The 22992-nt window shown below is 44.1% G+C and overlaps 1 protein-coding gene across 6 annotated transcripts in view; it reads left to right on the top strand.

The window, feature by feature from the left end:
• Positions 1 to 22992, top strand: part of LOC123763469 (uncharacterized) — a 109306-nt gene that overhangs the window by 53213 nt on the left and 33101 nt on the right. For all 6 annotated transcript variants that reach the window (XM_069301982.1, XM_045750615.2, XM_045750623.2 and 3 more), the window contains 6 exons: positions 3812 to 4015; positions 6606 to 6744; positions 9757 to 9922; positions 11654 to 13983; positions 20003 to 20187; positions 21374 to 21520. In XM_069301982.1, the coding sequence (XP_069158083.1) occupies positions 3812 to 4015; positions 6606 to 6744; positions 9757 to 9922; positions 11654 to 13983; positions 20003 to 20187; positions 21374 to 21520 (3171 nt within the window). The remainder of the gene's footprint in view (positions 1 to 3811; positions 4016 to 6605; positions 6745 to 9756; positions 9923 to 11653; positions 13984 to 20002; positions 20188 to 21373; positions 21521 to 22992) is intronic.

Here is a 22992-nt window from a genome sequence, read left to right as displayed (position 1 = left end):
TCGGAGCAACCAGGCTGTAATGAATATGTTGGCCTGTGGGCTGCTCCAAGTAACAGCCTGTTGGACTAAGTTATTACAAGCCTGGCCTTAGGCCGGGCTCAGGGAGTAGAACCCTCAGACTCCTCTCCAGGTATGCTCCTACTGTGGCCCCTACTGTGGCTTTCTCCACTGTTAGCACCTTCAACTTAACAGAGATGCTAACCATTCAAAAAGCTTCGGAACATGCTCTTGCTGAACATGTTAACATGTTATTATCCATACAGATTCGAGAACTGCCATTGAAACCTTGCAACAAGAACACATATGTGACAACATCCGTCTGATAACAAATGTCATATGATTAATGCAAACTCTCAAACGTCAAGACCATCGGGTACTTCTCAACTGGGTGCCAAGTCATGTGGGAATAATAGGAAATGACATTGCAGACGAAGCAACTAAGTTGCTTCGTCATGCAACTCTTAGTTGCAAGATGAAACTTGCAACTAAGAGAAGAAATGTAACATTTACATACCACAGAGTCTATCACAGATTAAGAAGGTAATTAGAAACAGAGCAATGCAGAAGATGTACAGTCACCACAACACAGTAGTTGCAACATCAGAATCTGTAAGTTGGGACAAGAATGCAACCAACTACGAACCACTTATTTTGATGAAAGGGAGCAATAGAACAACAGTAGTACATTTACATCGCATCAGGCTTGGATGCCCATGTGCATGGGAAATAGGCTTGCAGGTTCCGGAAGATGAGAGGAAATGTCAGCACTGTGGAGAAATGCCCGACAGACCACCGGAACATTATCTAACACAGTGCACAGTTACAAACCAAATAAGATTTCAACTTAGATTCAACAGAGCAGAAGAAGTTGTTAAACACATGGGGCAAAATCTTATTGAAGCGACCATACGTAGTCATACTCACCGCCTAAGTAAAACAAAACAAGCAACACTTAATGGGCCAGCCAGAGGCTTAGGGCCCGTGCAGAAATATCCCTGCCAAAAAAAAAGTGCACCTTCACAGTGGCTCCCCACATCTGGCAACCCCCCACAGTGGCTCCTCACAGCTGGCAACCCCCCACAGTGGCTCCTCACAGCTGGCAACCCCCCACAGTGGCTCCTCACAGCTGGCAACCCCACACAGCTGACAACCCCCACAATGGCTCCCCACAGCTCATACAATTGCATTCCTCATAGTGGCTCTAAACAACTTTCACACTTCACTATAAGTGAAGTGTGAATGCTTGAAAGAATGAATGAATGTTTTGAATGCTTCAAAGTGTTATATGGCAGAGTGCTGGGAAGACGGGACACCACGAGCATAGCTCTCATCCTCTAACTGCACTTAGGTAATTACAATAGCAAAGCAACAAAGTACAAGGGCATGGAGAAACTATAAAAATAATATGACAGTTGAGAACAGAGACAGTTACCAGAGTGCCAGGATTGAACACATCAGGATGAGAAGAGAGGTAGAAGGACAATAAAAAAAAATAACATAGCAAGCAAGGCAAAGACTCAACATAAATTGCTGCACAGCTATATCAGGAGAAAAAAATAGTGAAGGAACAGGTAATGAAACTGAGGATGGGGGCAGACAGATTCACTACAAACAACAAATAAGTGTGCAAGGAACTGAATAAGAAATTCCAGGTCTTCACATTAGAGCACGGACAAGTTCCGGAGATAAGAAATGGAATAGTTAACCCAGGCACCACTAGAAGAGTTTGGGATTACCAGTGGGGATGTAAGGAAGCTTTTTCTAGAGTTGGATGTGGCAAAGGCTATAGGCCCAGATGGAATCTCCCCTTGGATACTAAAGGAAGGAGCAGAAGCACTGTGCCTGCCACTCTCCATAGCGTATAACAAATCACTGGTAACAGGGGAACTGGCAAAAATTTGGAAGAAGGCTAATGTAGTTACGATATACAAGAAGGGGGATAGACAAAAGGCATTGAACTACAGGCCTGTGTCCCTAACTTGCATACCATGCAAGCTGATGGAGAAAATTGTGTGAAAAAAGCTAGTGGAACATCTGGAGCGATAGAACTTTGTAACACAGCATCAGCATGGGTTCAGAGCTGGCAAGTACTGCCTCACAGGCTCAATTGAATTCTACGACCAGGCAACAAAAATCAATCAATCAAGAGAGGGGTGGGCAGACTGCATATTTTTGGATTGACAAAGAATTTGACACAGTTCCATACAAGAGGCTAGTGCAAAAGCTGGATATGCAGGCAGGAGTGAAAGGGAAAGTACTCCAATGGATAAGGGAGTACCTAAGCAACAGAAGACAGCAAGTCACGGTGAGGGGTGAGGTTTCAGAATGGCGCATTATCACCAGTGGAGTCCCGCAGGGTTCAGTCCTTGGACCTATACTGTTTCTGATATATGTAAATGATCTCCAAGAGGGTATAGAATTGTTCCTCTCATTGTTTACTAACAATGCAAAAATTATGAGGAGGATTAAGACAGGAAGATAGTACTGGGAGATGACTTAGACAAACTGAATGAATGGTCCAACAAATGGCTATTAAAGTTCAACCCGAGTAAATGTAAGGTAATGAAGCTAGGCGGTGGAAACAGGAGGCCAGACACAGGATACCGAATGGAAGATGAAGTCCTTAATGAAATGGATAGAGAGAAAGATCTAGGAGTTGATATCACACCAAACCTGTCTCCTGAAGCCCTCAAAAAAAAATTACATCTGCGGCGTATGCAAGGCTGGCTAGCATCAGAACTACCGTAAGGAATTATTCAGTACCTTGTATACCACATATGTAAGATCAATCCTGGAGTATGTGGCCCCAGCATGGAGCCAGTACTTTGTCAAGCACAAGACGAAGCTGGAAAAAAGTTCATTGGTATGCCACTAGGCTAGTCCTAGAACTAAGAGGCATGAGTTACAAGAAAAGGCTGTATGAGATGCACCTCACAACACGGAAGACAGAAGAGTAAGTGGAAACATGATCACTACCTACAAAATTCTCAGGAATTGACAGGGTTGATAAGGATAAACTGTTTATCACAGGTGGTATGCAAACAAGGGAACACAGGTGGAAACTGAATACCCAAATAAGCCACAGGATGTTGGAAAAAAACTTTTTCAGTGTTAGAGTAGTTAACAGATGGAATGAATAAGGAGTGATGTGATGGAGGCTGACTCCATACACAGTTTCAAATGTAGATCTGATAGAGCTCAGTAGGCTCAGGAACCTGTACATCAGTTGATTGACAGTTGAGAGTTGGGACCAAAGAGCCAGAGCTCAATCTCCGCAAGCACAACTAGGCGAGTATACTTTGTGAAAGCCAAATTGGAATATGCAGCAGTTGTATGGTGCCCACATCTCAAGAAGTGCATCAGCAGACTGGAAAAGGTGGAAGGACATTCAACAAAATGACTTCCAGTACTATAAAACAAGAGCTACGAGGAGGCTAAAAGACATTAAATATACCAAAACTAGATGATGGAAGAAAAGAGACGATATAATCACTACATTAAAATCAGTAACGGGAATCGACACATTGATTAATTAAGAAGAATTCTTGAAATTGGAAAGTTCTAGAACAAGAGGTCATAGATTTAAGCTTAGGAAACAAAGCTTCCAAAATAGAGTTCACTGGCACAAACAGAGTGGTAGACGGTTGGAACAAGGTAGGTGAGAAAGTGGTGGAGGCCAAAACTGTCAAGTTTCAAAGCGTTATGTGACAGAGTACTGGGAAGACAGGACACCATGAGCGTAGCTCTCACACTGTAACTACATTTAAGTAATAATATATACTGTATATATTAATATGAAGTTGTCTTACAGAGATCCAGAAGGCACTGGTGAAGCCAGGTCCTGACCTAGTGATCTGTGATGAAGGACACCGCATCAAGAACGCCCATGCTAACATATCACAAGCACTGAAGAACATCCGTACTAGACGACGTGTTGTACTCACGGGTTACCCACTTCAAAATAACCTCTTGGAGTACTGGTGTATGGTGGACTTCGTGAGACCCAATTATCTTGGTGAGAACCTTTTTGAAAACAAGTTTCAGGTAGTCAAATTTTCCAAGTATCTGTGATTGATCACTAGTTTGAAGTAGTCAAGTTTCCGAGGTATTGGTAATTGATCGACTTTACTGGGGAGAGTCCCTTGTGGCTTCCTGAGGCTACTATCTAGTGGGTGATACTACTAGTTACTATCAGTCACAGAGTTCTATTGGCTTTCCTCAGACCAGCGCCAGCACCTGGTCCCTTCACACGGGTGCAGGGAGTAGCGGTGGTTATGTGCAGTATTAAGTTGTTAATTTATGCCACCCACTGACAAAGGCACCCAGAAATTTTGAGTAACAAAACAAACCACTGCTGGTTTCAAGCAAGACAGAAGCCTTGAGAGCTCCCTAAAGAACTTCCCTATGTAAAAAATGATTGAAAACTCATGAAACTGGCACCAGTTCATTCACCCCCCTTGCCCTCTTCTTTAGGGAAAGGGAGGGAGAGCAGCAGTCTGTGGTCAGCCAACTGCTCCATCCTTGGGTGTACTCTGATAGTAGCGTGTGCATTTTATCACCTCTGACCTGCTAATATGCCATCTGAGCCTGCATGGTCTCTTGACCACAGTTATTTGGTGAAGAGACCAAATATATTGAATCTTACAGTTATTGTACAGTAGTAAACCACTGTGTGTACTGTAAAATTTATAGTCTTGAAAAATTAAAGCCAAAAACCAAACTTAACTATTCCTAGGCCTAGGATAGCACATGTATCTACTATATTAGGTATAAGATAGGAAGCATCATGATTCTATGATGTCTAACGATCTGACATTTATTGAACACAACCGAGTAAATATGGCATCAGCCAGGAAAATGATAGGATGGTTTATAAGAATGTGCAAATCTACAGACCCCACAGCAATGCTAGTACTATTTAAATCACTGGTGCTGTCCTGTGTTGAGTACTCCTCGGTACTTGCTTTCCCTTTCAGAGCAGTAGAGATCTCTGAATTAGAGGGAATACATAAGAATATAAGAATAAAGGTAAATGCAGAAGTCCTATTGGCCCATATGAGGCAGCTCCTATTTATATCCAACCAATCTCATTCATATATGTCTAACCTATGCTTGAAACAATCAAGGGATCCTACTACTATTATGTATATAGTAATTGGTTTCACAAATCAAGAACCCTGTTACCCAGGTCTTTCTTAAATCTAAACTTATCCTATTTATACCCATTGTTCTGGGTTCTATTTTGTGGTAATACTTTTATTTAATTATTAATTTCCAACCCATCCTCCTGTTTAGATAGTACCTATTGTGACGATTGTCAGTAGTCATGAATTCGTACATAATTAGTTTTTAGATAGTAGTGTCGTACCTACCTAAGGCGATAGTGTGGTCACTCTTGATTTTGCTGACCTTAGTTGCTTCACATGGATGTTCTGCGTTGCTGAAGTTAATATGCCTAAAGTGGGGTGTGATTTCTGTTGCTATCGCAACCTCTTTGTGAATGTGACGTGTGGTGGGCTCCAGTGGGTGAATACAGAGCAACGGCTACTCATTAGCCTTGCCCTGCATAACTCTTCTGACCTGCAGAACCTTCTGAAGGAATTTAAAGAAATCACCAAGCCACAGCCACCAAATCCCAAGGTTAAGACCACAGTCACCCATCATATTCGTACTTCAGGCCCACCAACCTACGTGCAACCACGCCGGCTGCCGCCTAAGCATGTCCAGGTGGTCAAAGATGAATTTGACGACCTGTTAGCTGCTGGGATTGTACAGTGCTCTGACAGTGCCTGGGCATCAGCACTGCATATGGTTCCCAAGACAACTGCAGGAGACTGGCATCCCTGTGGGGGCTACAGAGCACCGAATGTTCACACCCTGCCAGACCTATTACCCAATCCCACACATTCAGGAATTCCCTAACATGCTGCATGGGGCAACAACATTCTCGAAAGTAGATTTAATGCGAGCATCTCACCAAATCTCAGTGGAGCCAGCAGACATACCAAAAAATGCAATTACAACATCTTTTGGCTTGTTTGAATTTATTAGGATGCTGTTTGGTCTCCGTAATGCAGCTCAGATATTCCAACGCTTCATTGATCAGGTCGTCAGAGATCTACCCTTCTGTTATGCCTATGTTGATGACCTATTAGCAAGTCACTCTCTGGCTGACTATCGGAAGCATCTTCGTATAGTTTTTGCTCGCCTCCACGACTATGGTCTGCAAATTAATCTAGAAGAAGGTATTTTCGAGGTGCCGGAGCTCAACTTTTTGGCACACCGAGTGTCCTCAATAGGTTTTCTGCCACTGGAGAAGAACGAGGCTATCTGAGATTTTCTGACACCCACCACAATTAAGGAGCTTCAAGAATTCCTGGGTGTGATTAATTTTTACCGTATTTACGGCATATTGGCCAATAGGCCTTTTGCAGTTACCTTTATTCTTATATTCTTATGTTCTAATGTTAAAGATAGACTACCCTCTAATGTATGTAGTATGAGCATTAAAGGTGCTTTAATGTACATAGTAACAGCAGGCAAGATAATTTAGTTTCTTACAGCATCTAGATTTCCAGTGGATTTATGAAGCTTATTGTTTTCAGGTACAAAGACGGAATTTAGCAATATGTTTGAGCGGCCGATTCAGAATGGGCAGTGCGTGGACTCTACGCCTCAAGACATGAAGCTGATGAGATACCGAGCTCACGTACTTCACTCCCTGCTGGAAGGCTTCGTCCAGAGGTCTGTGTGCGGACACTATGCTTCTTGTAATGACCCTTCCGTTGCTCTCTTCATCTTCAGTTGTCCATACACTGGACAACTTCGGACATCATTTCACAATATTTGTTTTTTTGTTTGTATCAATACAATAGCTCATTTATGTATTGAAGCAGTCATTGGAGTCCAAAGTGTGCTTCATAGACAGCACCCTTCAGCTCCTGATCTTTAGACATTGTATGATGATGGTAGGAGTTGTATAAGCATACCATATGACAAAGGTATGAGTTGCATACGCTTACCATATGACAGTGGTAGTTGTTGTGTAAGCTTACCATATGACAATGGTAGGAGTTGCATAAGCTTACTATGTGGCCATGGTAGAATTTGCATAAGCTACTGCCACCCTTGTCTCAGGGTGACAGTCATCTGTTTTGCCTCCGTCATGTCACCAGAGTCTTTGACCTGGAGTCTTGCAAGACGTGTTGTCTGTTTGTGCTCCAGTTTACTCATTCTATTGTCACTGTGGTTTGGGAATCACCTCAAGGTAACCTCCTTGAGGTTACCTTGAGGTGCTTCCGGGGCTTAGTGTCCCCGCGGCCCGGTCGTCTACCAGGCCTCCTGGTTGCTGGACTGATCAACCAGGATGGGTTCAGGCGGCATCCGCATTGCATGCCTTGTTTATGTTGCTGCAACGCGCTAGTTTTGTTGACTGCTCAGATGTCCCGGGGATGCCCCATTTTTAATTAGGTCGGACTTCGGGTGTTGGTCGCTTTGACCTTGGTTACGTCTGTGCCCCTGGGTCCTACCCCTGCTGTTGTGGTTCCTCAGCTCCTCCTTCCCCTCCCCCTCTCCCTCTGCTGCCGGCTCCCTAACATCTGAGGGTTTTGGAGTCGGAGCGAGGTTTAGTCGAGGATGAGACTCTGGCACCTTCATGGGTTGCCCCATTTGTTGCAGAGACGGAGGCCTTTGAGCCTGCTCCTCCAGCCGAGGCTTCTGGGACTTACCAGCAGGCCCCCATTCTTGTTGCCTTTCCCATGGACTCTTTCTTCTAGGGTTGTAGGCATGGAGAACGGCTCTGCCCCGGGGGGACTGTTGTGGGTTCCCGGGGCTTTATTCACCTAGTTGTGCTTGTAGGGGTCGAGTTCTGCTCTTTCGGCCCACCTCTCAACTGTTAGTTAATCAATGATCATCCCCCCCCCCATCCTATGAAGCAGCCCGTAACAGCTGTCAAACTACCAGGTACCTGTTTACTGGTAGATAACAGGAACATCAGGATGAAAGAAACTGCCCATTTGTTTTCCACCATCGCTGGGGATCAAAACCAGAACCTAGGATTACAAGTCCTAAGCACTGTCCACTCAGCCACAGGCTTTGGGGGCAGTCCGCTAGTAGTTCTGGGGCTGTTTGCCCCTGGTTCGGCCTTGTTCCTTCTGGGCTAGTTTTTTTCTGTGGAGAGCCCCTCCTGCTCCCCGGAGCTATACCGGGCTGATGTGTGTTTATATATTAGACCGTAGCAAAAGTCAATCAGTGTAGTTCATAGTATCCTACTGGGGACCACAAGCCAGAGCCTGGCTCTCAGAGAGAACCCCTCAGAGAGGCACGAGGAGCAATGGCCTATACACACCCCTATGTAGTTGAAAGCAGACTAGTTTTAAAATGCGCGCCTTTATGTCGCGAACAATTTGATACCAAAATGAAAGATGTAACACAAAAATTTGTCAGAACACTGGAAAGATATAAATAATTTTGTAATGATGAGCTTCCAGAATTAAAATATTTTTTAAAATTCCAGTTATTGCTCTATTATTATGGGACTAGTTTTAAAATACGCGACTTTTTATTGCGAACAATTTGATACCAAAATCAAAGACATAACACGAAAATTGATGTTATTAAACTGAACGAGTATACACATTAGGTTGCAGTGTACAAATTGGTGCTCGTTCACGGGTAACTTTAGGCTTTTCTGCGGGGAGGCACTCCAAACTTTTGTACATTATATTCATACACATCTGTAGGGAATTTAATTGCGAACACAATGATATCAAAACGAGCGACGTAGCACGAGAATTAAGGTGAGAAAGCTGAAACGAGTATACACGTTTAGGTGCCACCGCGCGCTTACCTGCACACTCGCCCGCACGTCGGGTGCATGACCCCTAAGTTGACCGCGCGCCTGTCCGGTGACCAATAGTGTTAATTTCTGGGGGAAGCCCCGTTGGCTCCCTGGAGCTATCCAGGCTAATATGCTAATGTCAGACTTTGTCATCAGTCATGTGTATGGAAGTTCTGCGGGCCTATTTCTTGTGTTTTTCCGTTTTTCTCATTCTCTCCTACACATTCTCTCCTAAATTCTGAGAGAATGTGCACCTGAGCTCAGCATTCCACTTCAACTGATTTTTCAGGCATCCCTGTTTACAGGAGTTGTAGCTGATGTGTGGAAAAAGGCTAACATAGTTCCAATCTACAAAAGTGGAAGCAGGGAAGACCCCCTTAATTATAGACCGATATCATTGACAAGTGTAATAGTCAAAATATTGGAAAAAATAATTAAAACTAAATGGGTAGAACACCTGGAGAGAAATGACATAATATCAGACAGACAGTATGGTTTTCGATCTGGAAGAGCCTGTGTATCGAATTTACTCAGTTTCTATGATCGAGCAACAGAGATATTATAGGAAAGAGATGGTTGGGTTGACTGCATCTATCTGCATCAGACCTAAAAAAGGCTTTCAACAGAGTTCCCCATAAGAGGTTGTTCTGGAAACTGGAAAATATTGAAGGGGTAACAGGTAAGCTTCTAACATGGATGAAAAATTTTCTGACTGATAGAAAAATGAGGGCAGTGATCAGAGGCAATGTATCGGAATGGAGAAATGTCACAAGTGGAGTACAAAGTGTATTTTGTACTGATAATGACTACTGTATTTTGTATTATGACTACTGTGCTTTGAACTGATAATGACTACTGTATTTTGTACTTTGACTACAGTATTTTGTGCTGATGATGATGATGACTGTGTGTTTCAGACGAGGCCACACGGTTCTGGCGACCACACTGCCGGAGAAGGAAGAACATGTCTTGTTGTGCAGAATGACAGAAATCCAGCGGAAACTTTATGCCACCTTCATGTCGGAATTGGCCGCCACCAAGGCCATGGCTAATCCTCTCAAAGCATTTGCAATATGTTGCAAGGTTAGTTATGTTGCTCTGTTCTTTATGTGGTGAGGTGAGATATGTTGCTCTACTCATTCTGGTGAGGTGAGATATGTTGCTCTGCTCTTTATGTGGTGAGGTGAGACACGTTGCTCTTATTTTGTGGTGAAGTGAGATATGTTGCGCTACTCTTTGTGGTGAGGGTCAACATCCTCCCAGCGAGCATAAGAAATGCTGCCGGAACAACTATGGACATCTTCAAGAGAAAACTAGGTCATTTTCTCTAAGTAGTGCTGGACTAACTGGGCTGTGGTGGATATGTGGGCCTGAGGGCCATTCCAAGAAACAGCCTAGTGGACCAAACTCTCAAAAGTCGAGCCTGGCATCGGGCTGGGCTTGGGAAGTAGGAGAATTCCCAGAACCTCATCAATCAAGTATCAAGCAGGGTTATTTGGTCCAGCCAGCCTGCGGTGTATCCCTGTGCTCACAACGTTCATAAGTTTGCGGCGCTGGCTGCTGCCAAAGGGGGAGGTCTTGGACCCCCCTTCCCCCTCCCATGGATGGGGAAATTGCACAGACTGCGATGCGACGGCTGTTGTGACGTCATGCTTGTTTGCTTGTTTTCTGATTGGGGAGTTCTGCTTGCTTGTTTGGCTTTCAGTTTTCAATGTTGAACCAGCTGTAGTTTGTTTTGGGATTCCTACCTTTCTTGGTGTCTGACCTGGTAGATGGCAGACACAGACTGCTTTCCTGCTCCTCCCTACCACTGTTCCCGGCTTCCAAACATCTGAGGGTTTCAGAGTCGGGGCGGGGTTTTGCTCAGGACGTGACTTGGGCAGCTTTGGGGGACTACCCCATCCGGTGGAGTTATGGAGGTGGTTAAGCCCGATTGTCCCACCAAAGCTTTTGGGTCTTCCCGGCAGAACCACCACCTTTCAGGCCTCTTCCTTGGACTCCACCTTTTCTTTAGGTACAGTGAGCGTGGATGTTGGTTCTTCCCAAGGGCCTGTGTCGGGGGGAGTGGCCTTGAGGCTCTTGGGCCCCATTTGACCCTGTCTGGGCTTTGGGGCCTTTCTTTTTCTTTTTTGAAAGTTTCTTTCACCCTATGCCCCTGTTATCTAGCAGTAAAATAGGTACCTGGGTGTTAGTCAGCTGTCACGGGCTGCTTCCTGGGGGTGGAGGCCTGGTTGAGGACCGGGCCGCGGGGACACTAAAGCCCCGAAATCATCTCAAGATAACCTCAAGATGTAGTCGTGATGTTTTCTGGAAACCTGTACAAGCAAACAGCTGTTGTTAGTTCGTGTAGTGAGATGTGCCCCAGAGTACTGTACAAGTAAGCAGCTGATGTTAATGCGTGTAGCGTGATGTGCCTCCCCAGGGTACTGTGCAAGCAAACAGCTGATGTTAGTGCATGTAAGCATGATGTGCCTCCCCAGGGTACTGTACAAGCAAACAGCTGATGTTAGTGCGTGAAGGCTTGATGTGCCCCGCCCTCCCAGGGTACAGTACAAGCAAACAGCTGATGTTAATGTGTGTAGGCATGATTTGCCCCAGGGTACGGTACAAACAAGCAGCTGATGTTAGTGCATGTAGGCATGATGTGCCCCAGGGTACAGTACAAGCAAGCAAGCATCTGATCATCATGCCTCTTATAGTTTTCCATTATGAATTGTGTAGAGTAATTGGAAATTGGCATTTAGAACTTGGAGTTGTGTTTGCAAGGCTATTGAAGTAGTGTTTGATGTTTATGACAAAATTTTTATTTTTCAGATATGGAACCACCCAGATGTGTTGTATAACTTTGTTCAGAAGAAAATCAATGAAGATTTTGATTTGGACTTGGATGAAGTAGATGGGAAAACCAAATCCCGGAGAGCGTCTTCAATATGTACGCCGAACCAATCTTTACTCAACGTTCCGTCACACCCAATGCCCAGCTGGGCTTCACCAGCACAGATGAACAGAGGTTTACCCCAGCAGCTTGGGAGTGGGGGGCTGGGCATGGGCCATCAAGGGGGTATGGTGTCTCAGTCGGGCATGGGGCAGATGAACATGAATCACCAAAGTACAATGAGCCTTCAACAACCCAATATGGGTTTCCAGGACCCAATGGGGCCCCCAATAATGCATCATGGGATGGGCCAGCTCCGAGATAACCAGGGTGGCCTGGCCAACTATGGCATGAGTGCACATAATATACACCAGGGGTATGGGATGCAGATGCCTTATCCATGGTATAACCAGGGCTATGGTGCTAATGATCCCAGATCCTACCCTCCGTACAATAACCCTTACGTCCCGCAGTACCCCCAACACAATACTCCAGTCAGTCAATCACTGCCTGGTTATCCCTCTACTTCTCCCAACATGCACAACTCACCAATGGGCATGGGTCTTCCTAATCCTTCTAACCAATCAATGGGACTTTCTAGCCCTTCTCGACAGTCCATGGGTCTATCAAACTCGTCTGGACAGTCTATGGGGATTCATAATCATTCTGGGCAGTCTTTAGGATTGCCCGACCATTCTGGGCAATCTTTAGGAATTTCTAACTCGTCAGTACAGTCGATGGGGTTATCCAACCCTGGGGGACAGTCAATGGGCTTATCCAACTCTGATCAGGCTATGAGAGTTAATAATTCCTCAGGGCAGCCTATGAGTTTAGTTAACCATTCTGGGCAGTCAATGGGACTTCAAAATCCTTCCGAACAGTCAATGGGAGTTTCTGATCCTTCAGAACAATCAATGTCAATTCACAACCCATCGGGACAGTCGATGTCTGTGCCCAATTCATCGGATCAGTCATTGGGTGTGTCCAACTCTTCAAGAGGACTCATGGGACTGTCTAATTCTCCGGGGCAGCCGCTGGGGGTCACCACTCCAACGGGACAACCTCTCAATCACTCCAATAATAATCCCCTTGCAAGTCAGCCTGTGTACCCGAATGGGACAAACAGCCATGGGAATACAGGTGAACCCAGCCCAGCCACCCCTGCCACACCCGCTACCCCTGCAACACCTGCCACACCAGCCACACCCGCCGCACCAACAACACCCACGCCATCAACAGAGGAAAAAACCAAAGAACAAAGTGAAGAAACTGATGCACAATCTGTTAAAAAAGATGATACCAAGGAAGAGGAAGAAGAAAATTCGGAAGACAAAAAGGACGAGAAAAAAGAAGACCCAAAGAAAGACGAGATGACCCTAGACTGGACGGAGGGTTTGTTTAAGGACTACATGCCAGGCTCGCTGAGCAACTCAGCAAAGTTCCAAGTGTTCTTCCAGATCTTGGAGGGGTGCGTGAGACTAGGGGACCGCCTCCTCGTGTTTTCTCAGTCTCTGTTCACCCTTACCCTCCTGGAAGAGTTCCTACAGAGGTCTTACATACCTGGTACCTACGAGGGTTGGCTTAGAAATCGGTCGTATTTTCGACTAGATGGCAGCACCTCAGCCCAGGATAGAGAAAAACTAATTAATGAGTTCAATATGAATCCTAATATAAGATTGTTTTTAGTGTCTACAAGAGCGGGGAGTTTGGGCATTAATTTAGTGGGTGCCAATAGAGTGGTCGTGTTTGATGCCTCGTTCAATCCCTGCCATGACACTCAAGCCGTGTGTCGAGTCTATCGGTATGGACAGAAAAAGGAGTGCCATATTTACCGCCTTGTAACAGACAATTCTCTAGAAAAACGTATATATGACAGACAAGTAAATAAACAAGGCATTGCGGACCGTATTGTCGATGAAATGAATCCCGATGCCCATTTGTCATCCAAAGAAATCAGCAACCTTCTCGTTGAAAATGAAAGTGATCCTGAACCTGTTGACATGACTGAAAAGGCTGATAAATACAGGGATGAAATTTTACAGGAGGTAGTGCATAAACATGGCTCTCTCTTCACTAAAGCTCCATTTAAACATGAAAGTTTGCTTGTAGATCGAAAAGACAAAAAGCTGTCGCGTGCAGAAAAACGGCTAGCTAAAAGATCTTATGAACTGGAAAAACAAGCTAACATCAGTTATAGTAGACCGTCATATGCCGCATTCTACCCCAAGAACCAGCAGGGTCAACAAGTGGTCATGGGAACCAAGATCGGGTGAGTCTAATAATCACTTCTCTATTTCATAGCATTATTTATATTAGAGGTAACAAAAATAGTTTAAAATTTATCAATATAAAAATTTTAATGTTTGAAAATGATTATGAAATTTATTCTATTTATATTCCAATTTTCCCAAATTTCCAAACTTATTATTGGCCTTTCCATGAACAAAATGAAAGGGTTGCATTGGTTAATCATACAGCCAGTATTTTCTCCAGTTAAAGAATAGTGTCCCAGCTTGACCTGATAGTTGTGTGAGCACCAGTTGTCTACTGGGGGAACCTCACCATGGTGCCCCAGCTACTGTTACTTGACCTGATAGTTGTGTGAGCACCATTGTCTACTGGGGGAACCTCACCATGGTGCCCCAGCTACTGTTACTTGACCTGATAGTTGTGTGAGCACCATTGTCTACTGGGGGAACCTCACCATGGTGCCCCAGCTACTGTTACTTAACCTGATAGTTGTGTGAGCACCATTGTCTACTGGGGGAACCTCACCATGGTGCCCCAGCTTCCATTACTTAACCTGATGGCAGTGTTAGCAACAGTTGTCTTCTGGGAGAACCTCACCATGGTGTCCCAGCTTCCATTACTTGAGTGCCTTTCTCTGAAACCATGTGGTTCCCATGGGAACCCATGAACTGAACCCATGGTCAGGGATAATGCCAGTATCTAGGTTCTGTCTCCAAAAGATGTCTATGGCCAATGGTGTTTTGCACTTCTTGATGAATATAGAATTCTAAGAGTCTGGACCTGATGCAGAGTGCATGGGCATGCTGTCTATGGCTTCTTCAAAATTCAGCGGGGTAACAGTGACATGTGATATATGGATCATTGATCTTTAACCTCTAAAGTGTGCCGCATTATAATATGACACGTGGTGCACTGCAAAAAAATTATTTCCAACATATTATTTTCTCTTCTTATATAGTTAAAATGTGGTCTCTGATTATGGGAAACTAAAATAAATATTGTATGTGACATATTTTAGCCATGGAGCTGAGAAGTTGAGCAATTTATGGGCGCTGAGTGAGTAGACATTCTCCAGCTGCCCTGGCAGTGGAGGCAGTTGCAGGGAATATAATTGATCACAATTATTAGAATGTCATTTTTTTTTTTTCTGGGTTTTCTGTGGGGAGCCCCTACAGTTCCCCGGAGCTTACTGGGCTGATATAAATGTATTAGACTGTGTCATCAGTCAATTGGAGCTCTTGCCTGCCGGGGACCATGAAAAACAACATGGCCCCCCTTAGAGAGGCACAATTAGCAATGGCCCTATAGAATCCCCCATGTGTTTGGAAGCATTCCATGTCTGTCGTCGACTTGGGTTTGGCTCCCAGAAAGGTAGGAGTAACAAAATAATTGTAAAAGTGCTACCTAAAAACCAAACAGGGAGGCAGAACTCCCAAACTAATACAAGCAGACAAGCAAATGTCACTAATGCCGTCACGCCGATCATCCACCCAAGCCTGCCCCCCCCTACCCACCCGATCCCGGGAGGGGTGGGCGGACCCTCTGCACCAACCACTCCAGCTATTAGTTCCTCGGCTGATGTCGACTGTGGTGGTCGCCGACTCTGGCCTCTGACTCCTTGCAGTTCTGTGGCTTGTGGTGTATTTCTGCTGTGTGTGGTGTGCTGGCCAGGAGTACTTCATCAGTACTGGGGCTGCCTGCACTTAAGGCCGACTTCCCTAAGCACCCTGTAAGTACTGTCCTTGCGTCTTGGGGTTATCTTCCACAAGACGTTCAGGAATTGCTTCTGTAGACCCTTTGCTGCTTGGCAATTGCCTTCCCTTGGTGGGGTCAGCTCGGGTAGTTTTAGCCCGTGTGAACTTGGGATAGGGAGCGGTATTGTTGCTGGTAGGGGCGCAAGGTATTGTTCAGCTTGTCTCCCATTATACACAGTGGCCGGTTCTGTTTCTTCCTGGGGATGTTTGATGGCAACCACGGGGTTTTCTTTTTCTTTTTGTTTGTTTTACCTAGTGTGGGTCTGCCCCTTGTTTGTATCCACTTATTGTTGTATTGGTGGTGTTCCGCTAGGCCCCCCATGCTTGTACACACCGCAAGGGTTCAGTTTTTAGCAGTTCTCTTGGTAGTTTGGGCCTAACCGGTTAGCAATTCCTTGCCTGGGCTTCCCTTAGCAGTCACCCTAAAAGCCCTGTTAAGTCCCATTGAGCTCTTTGGACCAATGGATGCATTTTCTGGGTTCCAACTCACTGAGTGCCAGTTTGATAGTTGCTCTGTCCTCTTGTCTCAGAGTGACACTCGCCAGTTTTTGCTTCCGTCATGCTGCCTGTTGGGTCAGTAACACCTTTGACCCTGGGTTTTGTGAGTCTTGTTCCTTGCTCATACTCCAGTTCACCCAGTCTTATGATATTGATGTTTGGGTACAGGCGGCTTCAGCGTTGCATGCTAGATATTGATTGCTGCAGTGTGCTAGGTTGGTTGCTCACCCGGATGCCCCGCTTTGGTTATAGGGATCTGGACTTGGAGGCATTAATCACATCGACTTTGGTTTCGTCCGTGCTCCCGTGTCCTTCCCTGGTTAGTGTTGTTCATCCTGATACAACTCCCCTCCCCATGCTCACAAACGTCTGAAGGTTTCGGAGTCGGGGCGGGGTTTAGATGGTAGTGAGACTTGGGCAGCTTGTCTCTCTGGCCAGGGAGAGAGGAGGAAGCTGCGGCTGCAGTCCTGCCTTCGCCTGTTTCTCGAGGGCTCCCGGTCACACAATGGGTGTTTGAACAGCTGTGTGGAAGTCTAAACTTCGCCATGCTGGCTTACCCACTAGGTTGGGTTTGACTTCAGCGGCTGTTCTGCTTCCTTTGGGGATCTCCCTTCCGCCGCTCTTGTGATCATTGAGTTCGGCCTCTGGGGGCTTTACGTCGGTTGCTGCATCGTCAGTTTTCTCTTTGTAGTTTTCTGGGTTCAGTGCTGTGGCGCCTACCTGAGCCCTCACTTGATGTGTTCATGGATGCCTCGTCTCTCACCCATGTACATATGTGCGTAGTATTGTGGGAGGAGTAATTGTGGTGAGGGAGAGAATCGAGGTACAGTAGCCTCACTGTGTGGCAGCCACTCTTGTTTTGCTCATCATACTAGCTTAGTGGTTCGCTATGGTGAACACATTTGTACATGAGTATATACAATGTGTGTGTATATAGTGTAGTAACAGCAACAGGAGTATGTTGGGAGGAGCTATTTTGGTGAGGGAGGTGACGTAATCGTAACGTCATCTGCTGGCTGCTGTGTGATTTCTCATGCAGTGTATGGTGGCCACTGTAAAGTTTGGACACAATACCGGCTTACTTGCATAGTTCTGGTGAATAAAACATGTAGATAGGTATACATAACATGTGTAAATAGTGTAATACAAACAATAACAGTATGGTGGGAGAAGCAATGTTGGCGAGTAAGATGTTGGAGGAGTGAGGGAGAGACTGGATGTTGGAGGAGTGAGGGTGTGGCAGCTGACACTCTCGGAGTTCTGAGTGTGTTGATGGTGAATGTATATAGTGTATAGTGTGTACATAGACTGTGTATATACATAAATTAGCATAATACAATGGAAATATGTGCGGAATATGTGTACACATGTCATACACGTAACACAGTGTCTTCGGACAGTACAGATGTTCTACTGCCATAATATAGTGTACATGTTCATTATACATAGGATTGGCACATAAAAGCATATAAAATGTATTTGGAACTGTGCGCAGAAAATCAACAAAAATATATTCGCGGCAACTCGCGCATCCTGCCCCAAGCGCCCTACCGGCCCCGGGGGCATATACCACAGGCGGCCAGGGAATGATGACATCACACACGAACTTACAGACCCCATAGCAGCTAAAGTACTTACAATTTCGACCTTCTGTTACTATACCCTTACTCAGGAAAGGGTTTTTGACACATTAAAAACGGAAAAGAATTTTTTCCAGAGATTTTATTTCTTGCGCACTGGGGGGGGGGGTGTCATATTTGGAGGCTGCGAACACAATCGTTGGTGACACATTTTGGCTGCAATTGAGCGAGGAATTCAGTCAAAATTGAGGCGCTGAGACAGTAAGAATTCTGCTCTGTCCTCCTCCACCTGCTACTGCTGTGCAGTCAGGCAGGAATTGCCACAAAGATGTTATTACCTAATTTTTTCAATGTGTCTTGATTGATTTCTTCTGTTATTTTTTTGTTTTTTTCGGTAATATTATTCAATAGTGTGTAGTGTGATATATTGATATAATAAAATGTGTGATCCATTGCTATACTCAAAAGTATGGTGTGCATATTAGTCATTCAGTTATGTTCATAAGACAATAAACAAATAGTTTTGCTGTTATTACATTATATACACAGGTTATATATAAGTATCTGTATGTTTTGTTCACCATAGAGAAACACTAAGTAGGTATGATAAGTCCAAACAACAAGAGTGGGCTGCCTCACACCAGCCAGCAGATGTTACCTCCCTCCCTCCTTCAACACCTTACTCGCCAACATTCCTCCTACCACAATACTGTTTGTGCTTTTATTACACTGTATACACACATTATATATAATTATCTACATCTTTTGTTCACCATAACTGTGCAACTAAGCTGGTATGGTGTCCAAACAACATAGTGACAACAAAAAACTGCATGACACGTGAAACAGCTGCTAGCAGACGACAGCATGTCACTCCCTCCATCACCAACACCTTCATCACCAAAATGGCTCCTCCCAACATACTCCTTTTGCTGTTATTACACTATATACACACACATGCTATACATAAGTATCTTCATTTGTGCTCACCATAGCGAGCCTCTAAGCTGGTATGGTGAGTCCAGACAATAACAGGTCGCCAAACAGTCAGCAGACGACGCCACCTCTCCCTTCCTCCTCGCCAAGATTCCTCCTCCCACCATAATGTACACATTGCTAATTCTCACCACAATCCTGCTATTATCAGAATCCTGCTCACTAAATCTTATAAATGAATAATTTTTCCACAAGTTTATTTTGTAAAGAAACATGAGAAGTTGTTTGAAGATTCTTAGAGGGACGAAACAATGGCAGTGTGCTGTGGCTAGCGCTGTGAACATCTTGAACAGCATTGAGTTCACTGATATCGGAACATTGTACACAGTCTTTACCACAGTCGGACTCTTCTGTAATACTATTATGGCAAAATAATTCCAGTTACATATATATTTTGAAAGTTTTAGGTGATGCTGTGGTCACAAGCTGAACAGCAGTGCTGTTAGCTCATGCTGTGAGTGCCAGCCTTGGTTGCTCACTCAGTACTGAGGCCTTCACACCCGGGAATGTTGCCCACAATTTTTTTAAAACATGGTGTCTGCTTATGGTGATCTACTTAAAACATGGTGTCTGCATGGTGAGCATAAGAAATATTGCCGGAACAACTGTGGAGATCTTAAAGAGAAAACTAGATAGTTTTCTCCAAGGAGTGCCGGACCAACCGGGCTGTGGTGGATGTGTAGGCCTGCGGGCTGCTGCAAACAATATCCTGGTGAACCAAACTCTCACAAGTCAAGCTTGGCCTCGGGCCGGGCTTGGGAAGTAGAAGAACTCCCAGAACCCCATCAACCAGGTATCAAGCAGGAAGCTGATGTGAACCCCGAGTTTGGAATTTGTGGGAGTTTGGAATCTTAATGGTACTCCCAACCATACATAGTTGTGGTGTGCCATCCTGCAATAGCTATTCACCCTGGCTATATATGTATTGTGCCCTTTAAGGGTTAAATTATACATTTGTTTGTTCATTCTTACATACATTTTTCACTTTTTGTTCATTCATTCATACATACTTACACATATGCATAATGTATACATATACAGGTACAGTATTATATTATAATAATAAATGTATTATTATACACATTATACAATTATTATTATACAACCTCTGTAGGTATAGAGGATGCATGTTAAATAAAGCCATTAATATGTAAAGCATTTGATGCATAATTTAAGTATTTAAATGTCATTGTAAACATAAATGTTACAGCGGAGTGGTGTATGCCAAGCCCGTTGGCACAGTACGGCCCTTACAAGCAGAAATGGGTCATAGGTTAGAAGGAGGCGGAATCATCCACCGACCGAACATTTTATCGCGTGGAGCTCAGCCCAACTTCCCCGTCGAGGCTCTAGCCAAACAGGGGGTGTCTGTTCAGCAAATCACCGTGCCTAAGGGTTAGTAAAGAGGCATTCAGTTCGACATTTTGATCCTTTATAAGGGAAGACATCCAACCCACAGTTGAGAGATAAGGTCAGTGAGCCAATACTCATCTCCCACAAGCACAGTTAGGTTAGGTGAGTACACATCTGAAAATAAAGGAAGTGACAATGTTGTGGTCTGTCCTACACCATTTTCAAAGCCATCCTTAACCATTATCAAGCCTGTTTTGAATAATTATTCTGTCTGTCCTGGACCATCATCAAGTCCGGCCAGGACTAATACCAGGTCGTGTGATCCTGGATGGGCCAAAACATTGTTACTTCCTATATTTTTGGGTGTGTAGGTTGGGTGTCAAATATTTAGCCATGTTAGTGTGTTTATGGGGACTTTTCTTATGTTGTGTTTTGTACAGTGTAGTTCAGTCAAGGAACAAAGTACCTGCTAACACAGTAGATATGGGATCACTCAATTGTTTCAAGTGTAAGTTAAACATGAATGTATTTGGCTGGCTATAAAAAGGAGTTGGCACACTCATGGGCCAATTCAAACTATCTCGTGTTGGCCTATAAACCTTCTGTGGTTCCTTAATTCTTACATTCCCATATTGTTATGCAATAGCTAAACATGAAGTGATCTCAGTGTATCATTACTTTTTAACTGGGTCTTAGTTAGCTGTCTCTAAGGTGCAACTGTAACATCATGGTGGGGAGTAATGGTCTCGGCTCAGTCCATGGATAAATAATGGGGGTTAACGGCATTACCTGAGTTTGTTCTACAAGGGTATAAGTGTAGGTTGAGGGTGATCGAGTGTCATGAAGGAGGCTAAACTTTGTAAGTCATGAACAAGGCTAAAGTTCGTGGGTCATGAACGAAGTTTGTGGCTCATGAACAGGTCATGAACAAGGCTAAAGCTTATGGCTCATGAACGAGTCATGAACAAGGCTAAAGTTTGTGGTTCATGAACCAGGCTTAATTTTGTAAGTCATGAACAAGGCTATTTAAAAGAGCTCTAATGGCTATTGAATCCTCTAATGTTGCAGAGGATAATATCCTCCCCAAATGTTTAAATCAATGTAATGACCTCTGTGTTACAGAGTTTGAGTTGGTTACAAAGGGTTCACTAGCTCCAATGACTTTTATGGTGCAGAAATTAACTTGCCAACAAATGTTTCAGTATTTCCAATAAACTTTGTATTGCAGAGGTTAGCATCCCCACAAATTCGGGAGATGGGAAGCCAATTCTTCTGAAGGCGGGCCAGTCAGTAATGGTTATCAAGACGCAGAAGGGCATTTACCTACGGCTGAATGACGGCAAGATCGTGGCCATTCGTGTACCTCCAGGAAATGGTGAGAAAATGAAGAAATAACTAATCCCTACCAGGGCCTTCCTGTTGCTTCTTTGTCTGCTGTCACCATGGTTGGTTGTCAACAAATAAGAAGAATCCATCTAGACGTGAAGTCAGCGACACCTGTCTCATCATTGGTCAAGGTATTAATCATGTGCTCTTTATTTACCATAAGGTGTCACTCTCCTGATCCCTTGACTTGATAATGGTACTGTACTTTAATACAGTAGCCATGGCATCTTTAAATTTAATAGGGCCTGGAAGCCACTATTCACATTTATAAAGAAGGAAACGGAGAATGACATCCTTATTTTCTCAGCATATTTGAAATCGGTAACAAGGAGAAGTTGTAATAATATGTGGGAGTCACATGTTATTGAGAGAGGTAGGAAGATGCATACATGAGGAGGGAACCCCATCAGGTGATGGAGATTGTTGGTGTAGCATTTATATTACAGTAGAAACCTTAAGAATACTGTATATATGTCTACTGATGGTTCAAAGAGTTTATCATGTGCATCCTAAGGTTTTTTGGTATGAGGAACTGAAGGCACCAGGAGGTTCCGCTGCTCTCAATACATGTATCCGACATCTCATGGTATTATTGAAAGTTTGGTGAACCCATTCTAAAGTGTAGACAACAACACTTCGAGAAATACTCGTGGGATTTCTGTTAGTGACTAGAAGAACTATAATGGGTCACGCATTTGCCACACGAAATCTGTTAGCGTTAGGTACAGAAAATATTAACCATGGCGCACAGGTATGTCCTTGTATGACATTTCCATTGACAGTGTTGTTAGCAGCCCTACTTCCAAGTCTATTATGTTGCGTGTGTCTGTGTATATGTGCAGCAAGATAAGATTAATATTGTAGAATCAGTGGTGTTGGAAGTGAGAGTATGTAGTACCTACCTTGTCATAGCCATATGAGGCATAAACTTAAGGCCCTGGCCAGGTTTAGAGTTTGGTCTTTCATATGTCAAGATGACTGAGAATCTTGGTAATGAACGTGATGAAGCATTGCAATAAGACGAATATTAATGAATCTTATTGAATTGCTTCAAATGTCTTGTTACCACTGATGGGGCAGATGTGCTCATATGAGTTTGTTTGTTCCTCTGTGCTTACATCATTAAGTTTTTTGGGTGTTGAGTGTTCAGTATTTTTGTCATAATCACATGTTAAGTCCAGAGGCCAGGCATTGGTAATGGGATGGACAAAATATAATGTTATATCCGGAGTCTGGTTCCAGTACTGGGATGGACAAAATATAATGTTATATCTGGAGTCTGGTTCCAGACAAAATATAATGAAGTGTGTATTGAGAACACAAGTTTATGCATGATTGATGTCGAAGTTAATGGGTACTTCAAAGACTCGTACGATGATGGGAGTTTCCTGTTACTGTGTATTTTTTTTAACCACTTTATTATAAACCTTTATTGATGGGGAATATGATCTTGAGTAATGT

This window comes from Procambarus clarkii, chromosome 5 (assembly GCF_040958095.1).
Source record: "Procambarus clarkii isolate CNS0578487 chromosome 5, FALCON_Pclarkii_2.0, whole genome shotgun sequence".
NCBI classification, from domain to species: domain Eukaryota; kingdom Metazoa; phylum Arthropoda; class Malacostraca; order Decapoda; family Cambaridae; genus Procambarus; species Procambarus clarkii.
This window is presented reverse-complemented; position numbering and strand designations above follow the sequence as displayed.